At 38.2% G+C, this 16,279-nt stretch overlaps 1 protein-coding gene across 5 annotated transcripts in view; it reads left to right on the top strand.

Annotated features, from left to right (window-relative positions):
- PTPN13 (protein tyrosine phosphatase non-receptor type 13) overlaps nt 1-13,538 on the top strand; it is a 147,611-nt gene extending 134,073 nt beyond the window's left edge. For 4 of the 5 annotated variants that reach the window (XM_088133097.1, XM_007420703.3, XM_088133095.1 and 1 more), the window contains 10 exons: nt 353-487; nt 1,720-1,799; nt 3,807-3,862; nt 4,693-4,796; nt 6,352-6,500; nt 7,577-7,667; nt 8,552-8,889; nt 9,672-9,887; nt 10,648-10,710; nt 12,682-13,538. In XM_088133097.1, coding sequence (XP_087989223.1) covers nt 353-487; nt 1,720-1,799; nt 3,807-3,862; nt 4,693-4,796; nt 6,352-6,500; nt 7,577-7,667; nt 8,552-8,889; nt 9,672-9,887; nt 10,648-10,710; nt 12,682-12,762 — 1,313 coding nt within the window. In that variant the 3' untranslated portion in view covers nt 12,763-13,538. The remainder of the gene's footprint in view (nt 1-352; nt 488-1,719; nt 1,800-3,806; nt 3,863-4,692; nt 4,797-6,351; nt 6,501-7,576; nt 7,668-8,551; nt 8,890-9,671; nt 9,888-10,647; nt 10,711-12,681) is intronic. The other variant, XM_088133096.1, reaches the window with a different exon arrangement.
- Nucleotides 13,539-16,279: the final 2,741 nt, after the last annotated feature.

The raw sequence follows: 16,279 nt of genomic DNA, 5'->3' as shown, positions 1-16,279 counted from the left end.
ATTTAATAATACTGTTTTTGAACTATTCATCCTATATTTAATGTATATTGTCACTGTAAACCTTTAATCATATGCACAATTGTTATATGCATTAACTTATGTACTGCAGACGGCCTCAGCTTGGGCACCCTCCATATCTGCAGACTTCAACTCCCAGAATTCTCGGCAATGGTCATGCTCGCTAGGAATTCTAGGAACCGAAGTTCAGCCATCACTGTAGGATGATGTAGCATGGAACTCATATATGATCCATTCCCAAGAGGATTACAGTATTGATCTCCTTAAGTGCAACTTTTTGTATTATCTTGTTTTCTCCACAGCAGTAATATTAATGTTCAAGTTTTCTTTATAGCAGAAGCCCAAGATGAAGATTCTTATGATGAGGATGATCACAATGAAGTCATTCAGTACCTTTTAGATGTTGTCGATGAAGAAGCTCAGAACCTGTTAAATTGTAGTAATTCTGCATCTGGGACCCATCTTGCAGGTACAGTTAAGTTAAACCATCAGAAAAACCAGGTTACAAGGGTGGTACACCGTAAAGCATGAGCACAGGCAATTCCAAATTGATGTGATTTTGCAAGATTAATTTTTGTGAGGGTGGAGCACTTAGATCATTATTATGCGTGGAGAAGATGTCTTTTCGATGCTAATTTGGTCTGCAGAAATGTTAAATTCATGGGAAGCATTTTTCCTAGTATTTGTGATGAATAGAGCCAGTGTTGCGTAAAGCAATCTTTGTGGAAGTTTTTTGTCTTGAATTAGCTGCAACTCTTTGTCAATTAATCCTTCAACTATAGATCTAAAAGGGGAGGCCCAGTTTAAAAACATCTGGAAAAGGGAGAACGTATGTATTGTATGTTGGAAGTGTTCCACGCACTCTTTTATTCTTGAGAGAAAATACTTTTTGGTAATGGCGCCTGAATTTTAAAACATCCTTCCATTGGGAATTTAAGAAACATCAGTTTCAGTAGTCATTTTGAGTTTCTGTGACTTCTTGCTGCAGTGTGCTTAATCCTTTAAGATACTTGAAGGGGCTTCTGACCAAGATTTCAGCTATGCAGCCTTATGTGTGGAATTGTACGAGGGTCTACACATGGTCATTTTCTGTGTTGTCCTCTTGTTTTTGCACTGTTTCTTTTGTCTCTTCTTTTATCACAAAAAAACCTTCAAGGCAGGGGTGGGCAGTCTTCAGCTTGGGGCCCCTTCTTTTGCAGATCCTGAAAACCCTCAGTATTGTCCTATTCAAATTTTGTGGCAAACTGTCGAATAACAACAGCACAATTTTCATGCTTGTTCAATGGGAAACAAGAGGGTTAAGTCTCTAAGACTAATATGTATAAAAAAAAAAAAGCACACCCCATTTTCCCAGTTCATCCCTAAGACACAGTTGGGAATGGTTATTTTTTCCAGCCAGGCTCCCAAGCCTTATACAATAACAAAGGCTCGGGAGCCTGGCTGGAAAAAGTAACCATTCCCAGCTATGTCTTAGGGATGAACTGGGAAAATATGGATGGGGCTGTGCTTTTTTTTGTTTGTTTTTTTTGTTTTTAACACATTAGTCTCAGAGACTTAACCCACTTGTTTCCCACTGGACAAGCATAGAAATGAATACAATGACACATCGGTATGCATGCATTTATATTTGGTGTGTGAATTAAAGTCCGTCTGTCCTTTTATGTTGGCATTTTTTCCTACAATGTGTTTCTCTTTCTGCAGAGACAAATGGGAAGCTTTTGGAAGAGAAATCAGAAGACACAGATTGTGACGGGTCATCTTTGCCTGAAGATTTTCCAGAGGTAGCATAAATGTGATGGGATCATCATTATTTCTATATTTTATGTTTTGCAAACCCAAATACTCTGTTCCCAGCATCGTCCTAGACTTTGTAAGCTAAGCTCTCATTCTGTCCAAAGTAGGGTGTAGGGTGTATGTGTTTGTGATATTAAGAACAGTCCTCAATCCAATCCTATCTCACTCTACCTCATAAAGTTAATACTAAACAAAAAATGACAATGGTGTTATAAAACTGTTTCTACGGTTAGTGGAGATCCTAGGTTTATGCTACTATTATGGTTTTTGTTTGGGTCAGGTCAACAGCATATCTTTGTATTGGTAATGTGGGGAATTTAGGGCTAGGATTCCAGTTCATTAAAGTCTCTGGTTAAAAATTAGGGCAATAGAAATCTTAGGGCATGACTATATAATTAGTGGTGGTGTTTGTTTAATGTTACATTTATGTTTGTTAATTTTATGTTACATTTTTTTAAAAAATGGTAGGTTTGTGGTATACAGTTGCATTGGAAATATAAAGAAGTTAGGTTAGGGTTCCAGTTCACTGAGAACACTGTTTAAAATTAGTGTGAGAATAATTAGATTGTCTAATACTTATTGTAGCATTAATTTTAACCAGAGATGTTAATGCATCAGAAACCTAATCCTAACTTCCCCATATTTCTAATCAAAATATATACCATAATCTTGCCAGCGATCTCCACCATAACATAAATCTAACATTACCACAAACCATAAATTAATACCATCTTTTCGTAACATTAATTTTAGCATGAGTTCAATGAATCACAACCTTCACTTCTCCATATATCTAATGTAAATATATACTGTAAACCTAATGCCGCAGAAAAATCTTGACCATTAATAATATTAGACTGTCACTTACTATAAAATCATGCCCTAATATTTATCCTTAGATGAATTGTAATCAGAGACGTCAATGAATCAGAACCCTGACCTTAGCTGCCCTATATCTCAATTGCATACCTTAACCCTAATACCAAGAGTCGGGTGGTGTAAATTGTTAATAAATAAATACATAAATATAATGCTCAGTGGAAATCTCAGCCATAACTTAAATCTAAGAGTACCACTAGCATTAAAAAACTGCCTTAATGTTTATTATAACATTAATTTAAACAGTGTCCTCAGTGAATCTGAACCCTAATCGAACCTTCTTCATATCTCCCACGCAAATAAAACTAAAGCCAAACAAAGCCTAACTATAATATAAATTTCAGATTACCAGTAAACATTAAAATGTGCCCTAATATTTATCATGATATTAATTTTAACCACAGTCCTAAAGGAACCTGAATAAAGGAACCTATGGAAATATATACCATAACAAAAATCTTGCCATTACATAAATCTAAGATGGTCATCAATGTAAAAACACACCATAATACTTTAGATAGGTTGATAGACAGACAGACAGATGCCAGAGTCTGAATCAGAACCCTAATCCTAACTTCTTTATATCTCCAATGGATATATGTACTTTATAACTAATCCCACAAGAAGATCTTATCCATCACATAAATCTAAGACTACCACAGAATGTAAAAACGTGACCTAGTAAATGTTGTCACATTAATTTTAACCAGTGTCCTGAATAAAATGGAACCCTAACCTTAAGTTCCACATATCTCCAATTGAAATATAGCCTGTATAACCTGTCATAAACTCCAAATGAAAGTCTGTGTCCTAACATAAATGTAACACTCTTGATGGGACAGCCTCCTGCAAAATGGCCCTAGAAGAGCAAAAAATACATTGGGGCAGTTATCTACTCATCAGTGTAAACATGCCCTGCATTTTTTCAATTATACAAATAGCCTATATAATTAAAACGTTGGCAGTCTTTCAATGCCATGATAGGTTGGCTGAAATTTCACTAAAAGGAACCTATTGCAGAAAGGCAGGGAATTTTCTTTTTGCAGGGAAATTCCTTCTCCCCTGGTTTGGTTTATAGTTCATTGAAAAATCTTCTAATCTATCTCTTCCATTAGCAAACCCAAATAAATGGCTGTGAAGAGCATTGCAATGGCAAAAGAATGTGTGAACGGTGAGTCCTTTTCATGGTGATGTACATAAACATCTATCGTGGGAATGGTAGATTATACCTTCTGGAAATACCCAGCAAACTACAGGGCTTTTAAAAGCAAATTGTGAAAAGCTCCAAAAGAGGATGGGACAATATGATATTTTTTCTTGGCTATCAAGATCATCAACTGAAGCTTTTCCTAAGGTTTCCTAACATTTAGGAAAATTACTCTTTTCACAAGACATTATATTCATTTCAGAAAATGGCCACTTATTCATCTCTTCCAGCTTATGGCGAAATCTTTACCTGTGCTAATCAACTAAACTCAATAGCAGAACTTTTCGCTTCACTGTTCCAACGTTTACCCAATGGCCACAAACTAAAACAGTATGAACTCTTTGAAATCAATGAGCTTGAACATGCTTACCTGTCTTGGATTGCTGCCTTGTCAGTAAGAAATCTTGATTTCCATTTGAGGATTACCAGTACCAATCAATTCATTACAATATGATGGAATCCTTTTATATATATTGGATCAACAATTGAGGTGATGGATTTATTCTATTGGGTTTCAGTTAGCCAGCTACAGGACTCAGCTTTCACCTGCTACTTGTAGGTTGCTCTTTATTTCTGATATCATTTCACAAAACATCCAGTAGGGTGTCCTAGTAGAATATAGGTGGCATGTACAGTAGCTTTTTCAAAAAATAGCTTTTTTATACCCAGCATTCTGATTAAGAAAGTAATTTCATTACACCTAGGAACCTCCATCACTTAAAATTATTGTTGTCTTTTTGGGGAGAGATACCTAATTTTTTGTCTCAAAAGAATGTATTTTCATATTTTTTCAGGTTACCTCAGCAATCCTTGATGGGTCTGGAAGATGATGATGAGATTACATGGGGAAGTGATGAGTTGCCAATTGAATCAATAAACCAGCAACAGTCTGTTAAAGGTAGACAGCCATTATCCTCCAAATGGATAACTGCTAAAATCCCAATATTTGTCATATTTTAATGTCAGCCAGTCCTGGATACAGTAATATTGAAGTAACAAGCTGGATTTCTAGCTGCAGGGATCATTGGAGGATTATCCAAATAATAAATTTAATCTCCACCAGGCTGCAGACTCCCTGAGGGCACTTTCTTAGTTGCTCCCATATGCATGAACTATTGCTACCTAGAAGGCTACCTTAAACTAACTATTGTCATTTTCAAATATGTACAACTCTGTTCAGGCTGAAGGTGCCACACTCCAAAATATCAGTAAGATCAGGACAAAGAACTGTGTAATGATGAAGCAAATTAAACTGGATTTAATGTACATTTAAATGTCATTAATGACTCGATATCACTCTCCAAGCATTTAATCTTTTCCCCATTGTTCACGTTAAAAATTATAATTTGATGGCAATTTGGAGGTCTCTGGGAACTTACATTCTGACTTACGGCAGCTTACCAATGTTTGGGGCAGTGGGCTCTTCCCAGCCCATTTCCTGACCATGCAACGTATTAAGGCAGGAAGGATCTACATGTAAAGCTTGTGATCCTCCTGTGTCCTGAAATGGTTGCTTGTAACTGATGTGCCACTTGAGGCAAAATGCCTCTCTTTAAAAGCTGGAGGACATGTAGGTGAACCTACCTAGGTTCCCATTAACACTGAGAGACAGGCAATTACTGAAAGTTGAGATAAGTTAGAACCATCATGTGGTCACTGAACTACTACAAAAAAAAACAGAGAGTATTTTTCTGGGCCACTTAATGTAATTTGAATAGGGCTGGAAAAAATCTGGATGAGTGCTGTCACTCTTTGCTGCCATCCAGTAGTTATCTGATTTATGTAGCATAAAGCTGATAGCTCTGAGAAATGTTCCGTTATTCTGTGGTAATTCTCATAAGATGGCGGCCAGAAGGAGGTTTGCTTACAGAATTTACAACAAGGCTGCCAGAATCAGCTGGCTGGTGGCAAAACACTCATTTATCTAATGAAGAGTTTTCTGTATCTCTCTGCTTCCATCTAGTGGTTGCCCAAATGTTGGCAGCCCAGATGCGGTAGCACTGCATTTACTGGCAGGCAAACTGATTAGATTGGTCCTTCATTAAACTGGCCAAGTTGCTCTTCTTCCTTTCGATTTACAGAGTAATTGGGGATTTTTATTGTGAAAGAGAGAGGAAAAGGGTTGTGATGGATCAGTTATGCAAAGAAACTAAGAGTGAAGTGGGTTATTGGTGTTTCTGTTGTTGTTAAATTGAATGAAAATCCAAGTGTTGGAGTAAGGGTTAAGGATTGAATGTGGAGGTCTAATGCTTAGGAATTGTTTACCACTTGGGTTATTTATGGGAGCCTTTATAAAGGTTGTCATCATAGTATGTTTTAATCAGCCGCTGACAGCCTGCAAGCTATATAGCACGGTAGTCAGTGTTGCTATATTTCATAAGTTAGCAGTGCAGTATGGAATTTTTATGTGGATTTTTATAGACACCAATACTTCTATCTGCTTTCTGTTCCAGACTGCCCATTAATCACCAATGAAGACCTTGCTGCTCTTCCAGTGGTCCAAGTTCTTCCTTCAGGCAAATATACAGGATCCAACTTAAAATCAACTATTCAGATGTTACGAGGCTTGTTGGAACAAGGGGTCCCTTCTAAGGAGATTGAGGTGAATAGATCTTCTCTAAGGCCAACCCTGAAAATATAATAAATATTCTGTTCTCTGTTACAATGGCAAAATAATAGTTTTGCTTTCATCCCCTTTTCTTCAAGGGGAATGCTGAGGAACTTTACAACTGTTATTTTCTTTTAATGGGAGAGAATATCTGTAGCTCAGGCTTGATGATGGTGTTACCTAGTTGGGTAATGAAACATCTACAAGCAAACAACGAAGTGCAAAGAGCACCAAGACTCCACTATTATCTTTGTCTTCTCTCCTAAACTTTATATGGCTTTGTTTATCTGAATCTGTGCTCAAGAAGTTTGCACGTATGTTTCAAGCCTAATTTCTCCCTCATTGTAAAATTCTGTACATCTGTACACAACTTCATTTTAAAAGTAATTTGGTGTCAATGGGAACCCAAGTTTCTATGAATATTAATTTGGTCAGGGACCTGGTGGGCACCAAACAAAATGTCCATAGGGAGTTGAGTTCTCATAGGGATCAGATTACCTGGCTCTATTTTGGATCCAGGTACACGTGATGCTAGAGAAATAAGAACATTGTTGAAGTTATTTAGTCAATTTATAAAATGTCGATTATTTCCTACATCTGCTACTCTACTAAATCAGGGTTCCTCAACCTTGGCAACTTTAAGACGGGTGGACTTCAACTTCCAGAATTCCCCAGCCAGCAAGGGTGGCTGGGAGTTGAAGTCCACCTGTCTTAAAGTTGCCAAGGTTGAGGAACCCTGTACTAAATGGTCCCTTGTTTCATTGCCATAGTTGTTTCCATGGTTCTTTGTCATTTATGACTTGCTTAACTATTTAACTGCAGGGTCTATTCTGGAGAGTACTCATCTAAAGATCTAGTTAAATAATCAGTTGAGGTATAATCCCTGGGCCCGAAAATGGTTAATCATCAAGGTATTAAACTAAACCTTATCTCACACTCCAAATCTATCACCGCACCCATCTATATTAAGATCTGGGTGAAACAGACAATATTTAATGTAATATATTCTGCTTTAAAGGCAAAAGAAGAGTTAAATATTTTAACCATTTAGGAATACTTTATCATTACAGAATCTTCATGATTTAAAGCCTTTGGATCAATGTTTGGTAGGCCAAACGAAGGAAAACAGAAAGAAGAATAGATATAAGAACATACTTCCTTGTAAGTCCTGATTTCCAAAAGCATGTTTATTACTAATTTATCTCTTTTAATTCTTCTGGCCGTTAATGACTGCCTTTGTGACAGCAACAGATGGAATCTTTGTGTGAGAAGACCACCCATAGAACTGGGGCTGAGTTCTCTCAGAACATTAAGCCAAAAATTTTTTAAACAGTGTGTTGCACAAGTCATCGTGCTAATTCTTTGGCTCAGCATAATACTGTCATGTTTTTAGTGTGAGTATATAGGAAGAATAATTCAGCAGGAATTATGTCCTAGGAAAAAAATACTTCAGCAGTCACTGATATTGTTCATAACTACAAACTCTTCATCCAGCTGGTTTTATTTTATCTTGACTTGTTAATTGCACATGGTTACGTGAAAGCAAGCTTATGATACCCCACAGTCCCCATGTGTGTGTGTCTGCCTTCAAGTCAGTTTTTGACTCCTGGTGACAAGTCCTTGCAGTTTTCTTGACAAGGTTTTTCAGAAGTGGTTTGCCATTGCCTCCTTCACAGGGCTGAAAGAGAGGGACTGGCCCAAGGTCACCCAGCTGGCTTTCTGCCTAAGGCAGGACTAGAACTCAGGGTCTTCTGGTTTCTAGCCCAGTGCCTTAACCTCTACACCAAACTGTCTGTCACAGTTAGGATGTAGGGCTGGAAATAACACTGTGACTAAGTGTAAGCACATGGAATTGAAACGTTAGCATATTCTCCCCACTTTTCTACTGTCTCCTGCTTCCTTCTCCTTCGATTTTTGATTTGCCTAGGTAAGATTTTAAATTGCAAGCTGTTCCTGGTGTGTTGTAAAATTCCATATATATCGCTCATTTTATCATAATAATGACAATTGATGACCACCTTGTCCTTCTGTGTTGGGGACTGCAGATGACACCACAAGGGTGCTTCTTGGGGCCGAAGGTGGCTATATCAACGCCAGCTTTATCCGGATGCTAGTGGGGATGAAGGAATACCTTTACATTGCATGCCAAGGACCCCTCCCTAATACAGTGGCTGACTTCTGGCAAATGGCTTGGGAACAAAAATGCACTCTAATAGCCATGATGACCCAGGAAGTGGAAGGAGAAAAGGTCAAATGTCAGCGGTACTGGCCCAATGCTCTTGGCAAGACCACAATGGTCAGTGATAAACTTCGTCTTTCTCTTGTGCGGCTGCAGCACCTCAAAGGCTTCATCATTAGAATCATGGAGCTCGAGGACATTCAGGTGAGCCTCCCATTTTGCTGGTGGTTTTATGGGAGACCCAGCCTGAGAAATTGGAGGGAAGAAGCCCAGTTCTGCTCATCTTCGTTGCTTGTATGGATTCTAAAGCTGATGATCTAGTGTCTGGAGTTGCCGTTGTAGCCAAAGGCTTCAGACAGGATTCATTTGCATGGTGTTGTTGAAAATAAATGCAGAAATACATAAAATAAAAGTATTTAATTTTTAAAGAATGAAATATTAAACAATTATAATGAGCCAAAGTCTTACTTGAAAATTGAGAGGTATTGCAAGCTTTAGCAAACTTCTGAAAGACTACTTTTTTTATAGTTGCTTTGACTATATTCTGAAAATCTGTGGTATTACAATGCTTGTAGTTTTCCCGTCTGTCTTTTCAGAAGACTCCGTTGCTAAACTTGCCATTAATCTCTAATAATTGTTAGAGCCTGCAAGTCCTGCTGTACTCATGATATACTTTGCCCAGTGTTGGAACTCAGGGCCCTCTGGGTAACATCCACCATGTTAATTTTCCCATGGTTCAACTTAGGAGTGGTCTGGAGCCATTCTAAGTTGAAGGTAGCTGGGAATTTGGGGAGCTGCGTCTCAGTAAATCTGGAAGATGATAAATTGAAAGAAACTGTAATGAAGGAAAAAAGAAAACCGCTATGGATTGGATAAAAAAAAAAAAAGTTAGATTGGACTGTTAGTAACATTTGTGAAACTTCCTTCTCAGGATACTTGATGCTCATTCTTTCTCTGTATGTGTTGTTGTTTGAATTTCAATATAGACAGGGGAACTCCGGCATATTTCCCATTTAAACTTTACCGCTTGGCCAGATCATGACACACCATCTCAACCAGATAACTTGCTAACTTTCATCTCCTACATGAGGCACATCCACAAATCAGGACCTATCATTACTCACTGCAGTGCAGGCATTGGACGATCAGGGACCCTTATTTGCCTTGACGTAGTCTTGGGCTTAATCAGCCAAGACCTCGAGGTGAGTAAACCTAAATGAACCTTCCTCCAACCCTTCAAACTGAGACTGCAATTCACAAAATCCCCAGCCCGGCTGGCCTGCTGCCATGCTGGCTCAGAATTCTGGTCATCCAAATCATGAATTCAAAATTGGGGAAGATCACCTTAATTATTCTTACAGTGGTTATTGAACTAGTTTATTAATATACATCTGATTTACTCCATTTTATTCTGAACTTTTTAATATCTCTCTTGGCAGCACAGTACAATTTCAGTATATTATCCATGAAAGAAGTGTGATTTTATTAGTATAAGCTCCCTTTTTTCTGAGTGACTAGTCAGATTCCTTGTCCCAACCCCGGAGTAATATGCAAATCAGAATGCAGATTTTTATAGGTATGAATATTCACTGCCTGATCATCTGCAGATGGTACCAAATGCAGACAAAGTTCTTGCAACCCAGATGTTTCCTGTTTGGCTGTAAACAAGAAAGAATTGAGAATGCGTTGGACGTTCGCCATAGAGAACTTTGAGGAGGATGTTTTTCCTCTCCTCCTGCCAACGTTTCTCAACAATCATCATTCAATAATTTTCTCTTGCAAACTTGCTGGAAGAAAAGGCTGGGGGAAGAGATTCTGGGAGAAGGGGGAAAAAGACATGTGGAAAAGAATTAAGCATCCACCTGCCCCATCTCCAGCACCCCTGGAGAAATTCTAAACTTTTGGGGACAAATCCCATAAAATTTCACAATGTGCATTTTAGATTGGATGTCTTTTTTTCAGTTTGATATCTCCGAAGTGGTGCGGCTGATGCGCTTGCAAAGACATGGCATGGTGCAAACTGAGGTACGTTTATCCTGAATTGCAACACACAGTCCTGCTTCTCATGTTTTTCTTTAATATAACTTTCCTAATGTGCCCCAAACAAGACCCCTGGGAAATGAAGACAAACGGGGAATGTATTTCTTTTATTTCTTTTCTATATTTCTTTGTAGCTGAGACTCTTTGGATAGTTTTATAGATTTTACAAACATGGAAAATAAGAATAAAACAAATCATAGAATGAAAGCTCACAAACTGAGAGCAGTTGGAGGATAAACCAACATAAAACCAAACTGCAGTTCAGAGATCTATAAAATGCTGACTTAAAAAAAAGAAGACAGAAAAGAAGTCTTCATATTACGTTGTAAAACAAGTATCAATGGGGCAAGAGGAACGACTGAAAAATAGGGCTGTGCAAAACATAGCTGGTTCCGTCTCTGCATGTGTTTGCATGTACAGATGACTTGTCTTCTGGGACTGTGAGTGAAGCAGAATTTCTGTGTGTGCATATTATGTTGAAGCAGTCAGGGACTGCTTTTCAAAGCAGCTGTGCCTGCGTTACAGAAGATGCAGCTGCTTTAACACTTAAGAGAGAGGCGCATCATTTGCACTAACATGCTTTGCAAAGCACTTTTTTCAAATCTTTTGCATAGTCTTACTGAAAAGGCTCTCTTCTTATTACCCACCTTTTTTGCTCTGGTGGGCACCACATAGGAGGGCCTTTGAAAATACCAATTTTGGCAGCTCAATTTTGTTTTGAGAATAGTGTCTTTCTTGAGACAGTGGCTGTGTTCCCCCAACATGCTAGCCCACAGCTCGCTGAAGCACAGATTTTGACTCACCCAAACTGCTTAGGTTCAGCACAACACACGCATAAGCATTCCCATAAGACCACTTCCCCGTAGGTGTCTTTTCCTACCATTGTAAGGCCGGACTTATGACATTGAGGCACAAGTTCCGCCTTTTCATATTTGCATCGCAGCAGTGCGTGCACATACATAAGGGGTGGAGTTTACATTGCGGTGTCCCCGTGCACTTTTTGTCCCTTGCCCTTCCCTTGGACATCTTTGCCTTAGCCAGTCACTTTTTCATTGAGTGTGCCATGCTAACCTCCCATTCTAAGTAAATATGCTTTTTCATCAAACTTCCTAATCTTATGTTAAATTGAGTGCCCCGCTGTTTAAAGCAGCAATTTCCCCTGGAAAAAGAAAACAAAATATTTTCAAAACGTGTTAGGATCTATTTCTTAGACTTTTCAAAATCTGCTAGAACCTATTTCTCTCTGTACAATCTAACCATATGCAACATAGTCGTATGGCAATCCCAGCCATCGTAACGTGTGGCTTAGTTGCAGATTTATGCCACAGTGGTGCAACCCGGGTTTAGCAGAGTTCTGCAGCAGCTTCCATGATATTTGCTATGCAGAATATGTAGCCTATAAGGGCTTTCTGAGTCCCATCAGTAGTTTGGAAAACAAATGCTGACAGAAAATGACCACCGCTAAAAGCAATAGTATGCATAGACTGTAGAATGAATGTATGTTTATATTCAGCCCTCTCTAGAAGGAAAGACAGAAATGCTGAAATGAAAAACAAAAGCTAAGTGGTGAAAGGGAACTTTCAGCCGTGCAAATGTCTCACACTTCCTTCCCTGCCATGCTTTTCAGAATGTTTCTGGGACCATTCAGCTCTGTGAGATTGGAAACTAAAGTGAGAAAAGCCTTGCACTACTGCAGGGATACACAAGAGATTTTAAATATTGGCCACATACACATTTCACAACCTCCCATGAAATTCTTTCACTCTGCGGAAAAGCAGAAGATGCAATCCGTCTTTTGCAGGGAGTGAAGAGTATTCTGGAAGGAATGGTGGGGGTCTGTAATAGGACTAATTAGGACCCAACCATTAAGCACAATTTCCTCTGTCACAACCAATATGTGTAGCTGTTCTGCATTTGTATTCTGTGAGAATATACAATAATTTCTTCCTTTTACAGGACCAGTATATTTTCTGCTATCAAGTTATCTTGTACGTGCTAAAACGTCTTCAAGCCGAAGAACACCAAAGAAACAGCTAAAATATTGTGCCAGGTATACATTTAAAAATATGCCCTCAGATAATTTGGGCATATTCACATTACCGAATGAAACTGGTTTAATACTCGTGCCATTTCCATGGGAGATGTAGATCCATGAGAGAAAAAAAGAACTATGACAGAAATGGTTTCACACGCTTTCTTCAAACTACAATTCCCAAGATTCTTTGGGAGTGGACTATAAACAGCTTTTGCCAATGTTATTCCAGTTCCAGTCTCAATCAAGCATCTGGTACCACTAGCCAGACTCCCTCCTTTACATGGATGTGGGCACTTGAACATCACTTATATACTTTTATATTTAATTGTGCTGCATTTTTGCAGCTTTTTCAAATCATTGAAAGAAATTGACGTGTTAAAAACATTTTATAAAACATATTCATGCTTCTTGCAGATTATTTTCCAGTTACTTATATAATATGGAGGGAGGGGTGGGGGGAAATAAAAACAGTATTTTATCCTGGTGGATTTTCTTACAGTACATTTTTACTTGACTATTTTTCAAGTGTGTTTATAACAGAGCTGTCCTTTTCCAACAATTGTAATATTGTAGAGCTTTCTATAGAAAATACTTGAAATCAGTATTTAAGCTTTACTTATTAGTGTATGGGAAAATAGCAAATATTTACTGTATCACATGTTACAATGTTTATATAAAAGCTTATGTATATATTTATATACTTTTACAAAAAAAAGGTGAATTATCAGATATCTAAACTAACTGCTGAAACATTTCCCCGATGTAAATAAAAAGACACTTTTTAAAATATGTCACTTAATAATTCTGTTTTGTGTCCATTGGATCTGTTTGTTTTCAGCTTCAGGTGACTTCTACCCTTGTTCTCATGAAATTTTCAGTTCAAGTCACTTCCGTCCTTGTTTTCAAAGTATCTGAATTCTACAAAACTCAGATATTGCCATGGAATCAATCATGTATTGTCCCCTCATTTCTTACATTACTTGCTGTGTGATATATGGCTCTTGAAATGCCACTAGTAATTGGCTGTAATCTGAACCATCTTTCTCCCAAATGCTATTTTGCACTAGTCTCTAGTTCTAAAAATATATATAAATTTCTCAAGTTTGGAGGCTGTGTGGAGCCACTGATTTGATTCTATGTAATTCTATTAACTATCTTGGTTAATTTTCCTAAGTGTTTTGTGTTTAAAGCAAAGACCATTCTATAAGCAAACAAAATATAAATGTCATGAAAAACATGAAGGAAAAAAGGGAGAGAGAGAATGAATTAACCTTTTGAAAATATTCACTGAGTTTTAATTTTTTATTATTAAACATCAGAAGAATATGATCTGTAGCAACCAGATTGTATTTTCTACTCTTTAAAACAAAGAAAAAGCATTAGCACTGAAGATGTTACCTAGCCAGGTAACGAAAACATTTGCAAGAAAAGAACCAAGCTCAGAGAACCCCCAAGGACTCCTCAAAAAGCATCCTTTAAAATCACACCAGAAGATAATTTAATGTTTTTATTTATGTATCTCTACAACAATTCATTATTAAATCCTTTCTATTCAGGTGCAATCTTAAAGAACATACATGCCATTCACAAATGCCTGTTGGAATATATCAGGTTTGAAACAATCTGTTTTCTGTCACTGCTTTCTGCAAAGATGGCTTGTAAATTTGATAAGCTGCATGCAACTCAAATGCATAAAACATCATTGGAGTTACACAGCATTTGCACTGTTATACTAGGAGCAGGTACATGTTATGTCTCCAGGGACAAGGATGGGATGTCTATTGTCTTTCATATGTTGTTGGACTCCAACTTGTACAAGCCACAGCCAACATGGCCAATGGTTGGAGATGTTTAAAGCACAAATCCAATAATATCTGGGGCAGCCTTACCAGTTTGGGCAACCAATACTGTAGATATGTGGACTACGACTCCCAGAATTCTGCAGGATGCCTGTGCTGGTTGAATAATTCCTAGGGTTAAAGTCTGCATATCTGGAAGATGCTTTGCTTGGAGATTTTAGAGAAGGTCTATTGACACAGTCACAAACAGTTGACACCAGCTTAATGGCACATAATCAATTGGTTGGTTGGAGAAATGTTGATATGAACAGATAGTGATTCCTTAATCTGGAAAAGCTTTTCCCATATGTATCTTTCTGAATGGTTCAATTACCTTTGGAGGCCATCTTCCTGATGCCTCTGCTACATTACCTGGAGAGTTGGTAGGTTCCCCTTCATTTGACATCTCCAGGTGGAAGCCAGATAGTTATCAGTCAAGGATGCTTTAATTTAGATTCTTACAATGAGCAGAGGGTTGGACTCAGTCATCTAAATTGCCTTTCCAGGGTCTAGGATTGTAAAGTTTTCTGTGTGACTACAAGGAAGAAGGACTTCTCAACTCTTCCATTTATGGAATGCCCTCTTAGAGGAGGTTTGCCTCATGGCATCACAATTTTTTTTTTTACATCAACTGAAGACATCCCTCTGTTTCCCAGGCATTTCGTATAGAATAGTTTAGACTTGGACAGTTTAGACTGGATGTGTCAGGGATGGGGATTTTATATATTTTATTTCTTTTTATTTTGATGTTTTTTAAAATGTTCATATCATTGTAATCTGTCCAGAGAACACTTATTACTGGGTAGATTAAACTATAGTAAAATTGGTGGCTGGTGTGGGTCTTCCGGGCTGTGTGGGCGTGTTCTTGAAGTTTTGTTTCCTAACGTTTCGCCAGCACCTGTGACCGGCATCTTCAGGAGCAGTTCTCTCTGTGCCCAGGGTGATGTGACCCTTTTGTGGGTATTTATAGAGAATTGGGGGGAAGGGGGATTGGGGGGCGTGTGGGGGGGTTGAGTTACTGAGTGGCTGCTTGTTTTGGTGTCAGAATATGTGTGTATCTTCCTGGGGATTAGGCAGGGTTTTTTCTTCTACTGAATTGTTAACGAGGGGCTGCTGGGGGTGATTAGCAAGTTCATTGTGTGAACTGTTCACATGTCCTGGTGGTTGAGCTGAGTTCGTTGACCTTTTGCAGGCTGTATTTTTCAGGATTGGTAGCCAGGTTTTGTTGATTTTTAGACTCTCCTCTTTTTTATTGAAACTGTGCTGGTGTTTGTGAATCTCAATGGCTTCCCGGTATAGCCTGGTATAGTGGCTGTTGGTGTTGTCCAGTATCTCTGTGTTTTCAAATCTGTCACAGGTGCTGACAAAACATTAGGAAACAAAACTTCAAGAACACGGCCACACAGCCCGGAAGACCCACACCAGCCATCGTATGCCGGCCATGAAAGCCTTCGACAATACATATAGTAACATTATTTTCTCTAACTCAAATCTAAATTATACTCCTATAGGGAAGAAAGCTTGTTCCTTGTATAAAAACTGAGCTCTGAAGTCTTTAATTCAAAATGTATACCTTATTTTTTATGCATTGACTAATGCAGGGTTTCTCAACCTTAACAACTTTAAGATGTGTGGACTTCAATTCCAGAATTCCCCAGCCAGTATTGGGGAATCTAATAAA

Source organism: Python bivittatus, unplaced genomic scaffold, assembly GCF_059951505.1.
Source record: "Python bivittatus isolate LINGU-HERP-01145 unplaced genomic scaffold, Pbiv_v1 ctg000070_np1212, whole genome shotgun sequence".
NCBI classification, from domain to species: domain Eukaryota; kingdom Metazoa; phylum Chordata; class Lepidosauria; order Squamata; family Pythonidae; genus Python; species Python bivittatus.
The sequence above is the reverse complement of the archived record's forward strand: the minus strand, read 5'-3'. Positions and strand labels throughout refer to the sequence as shown.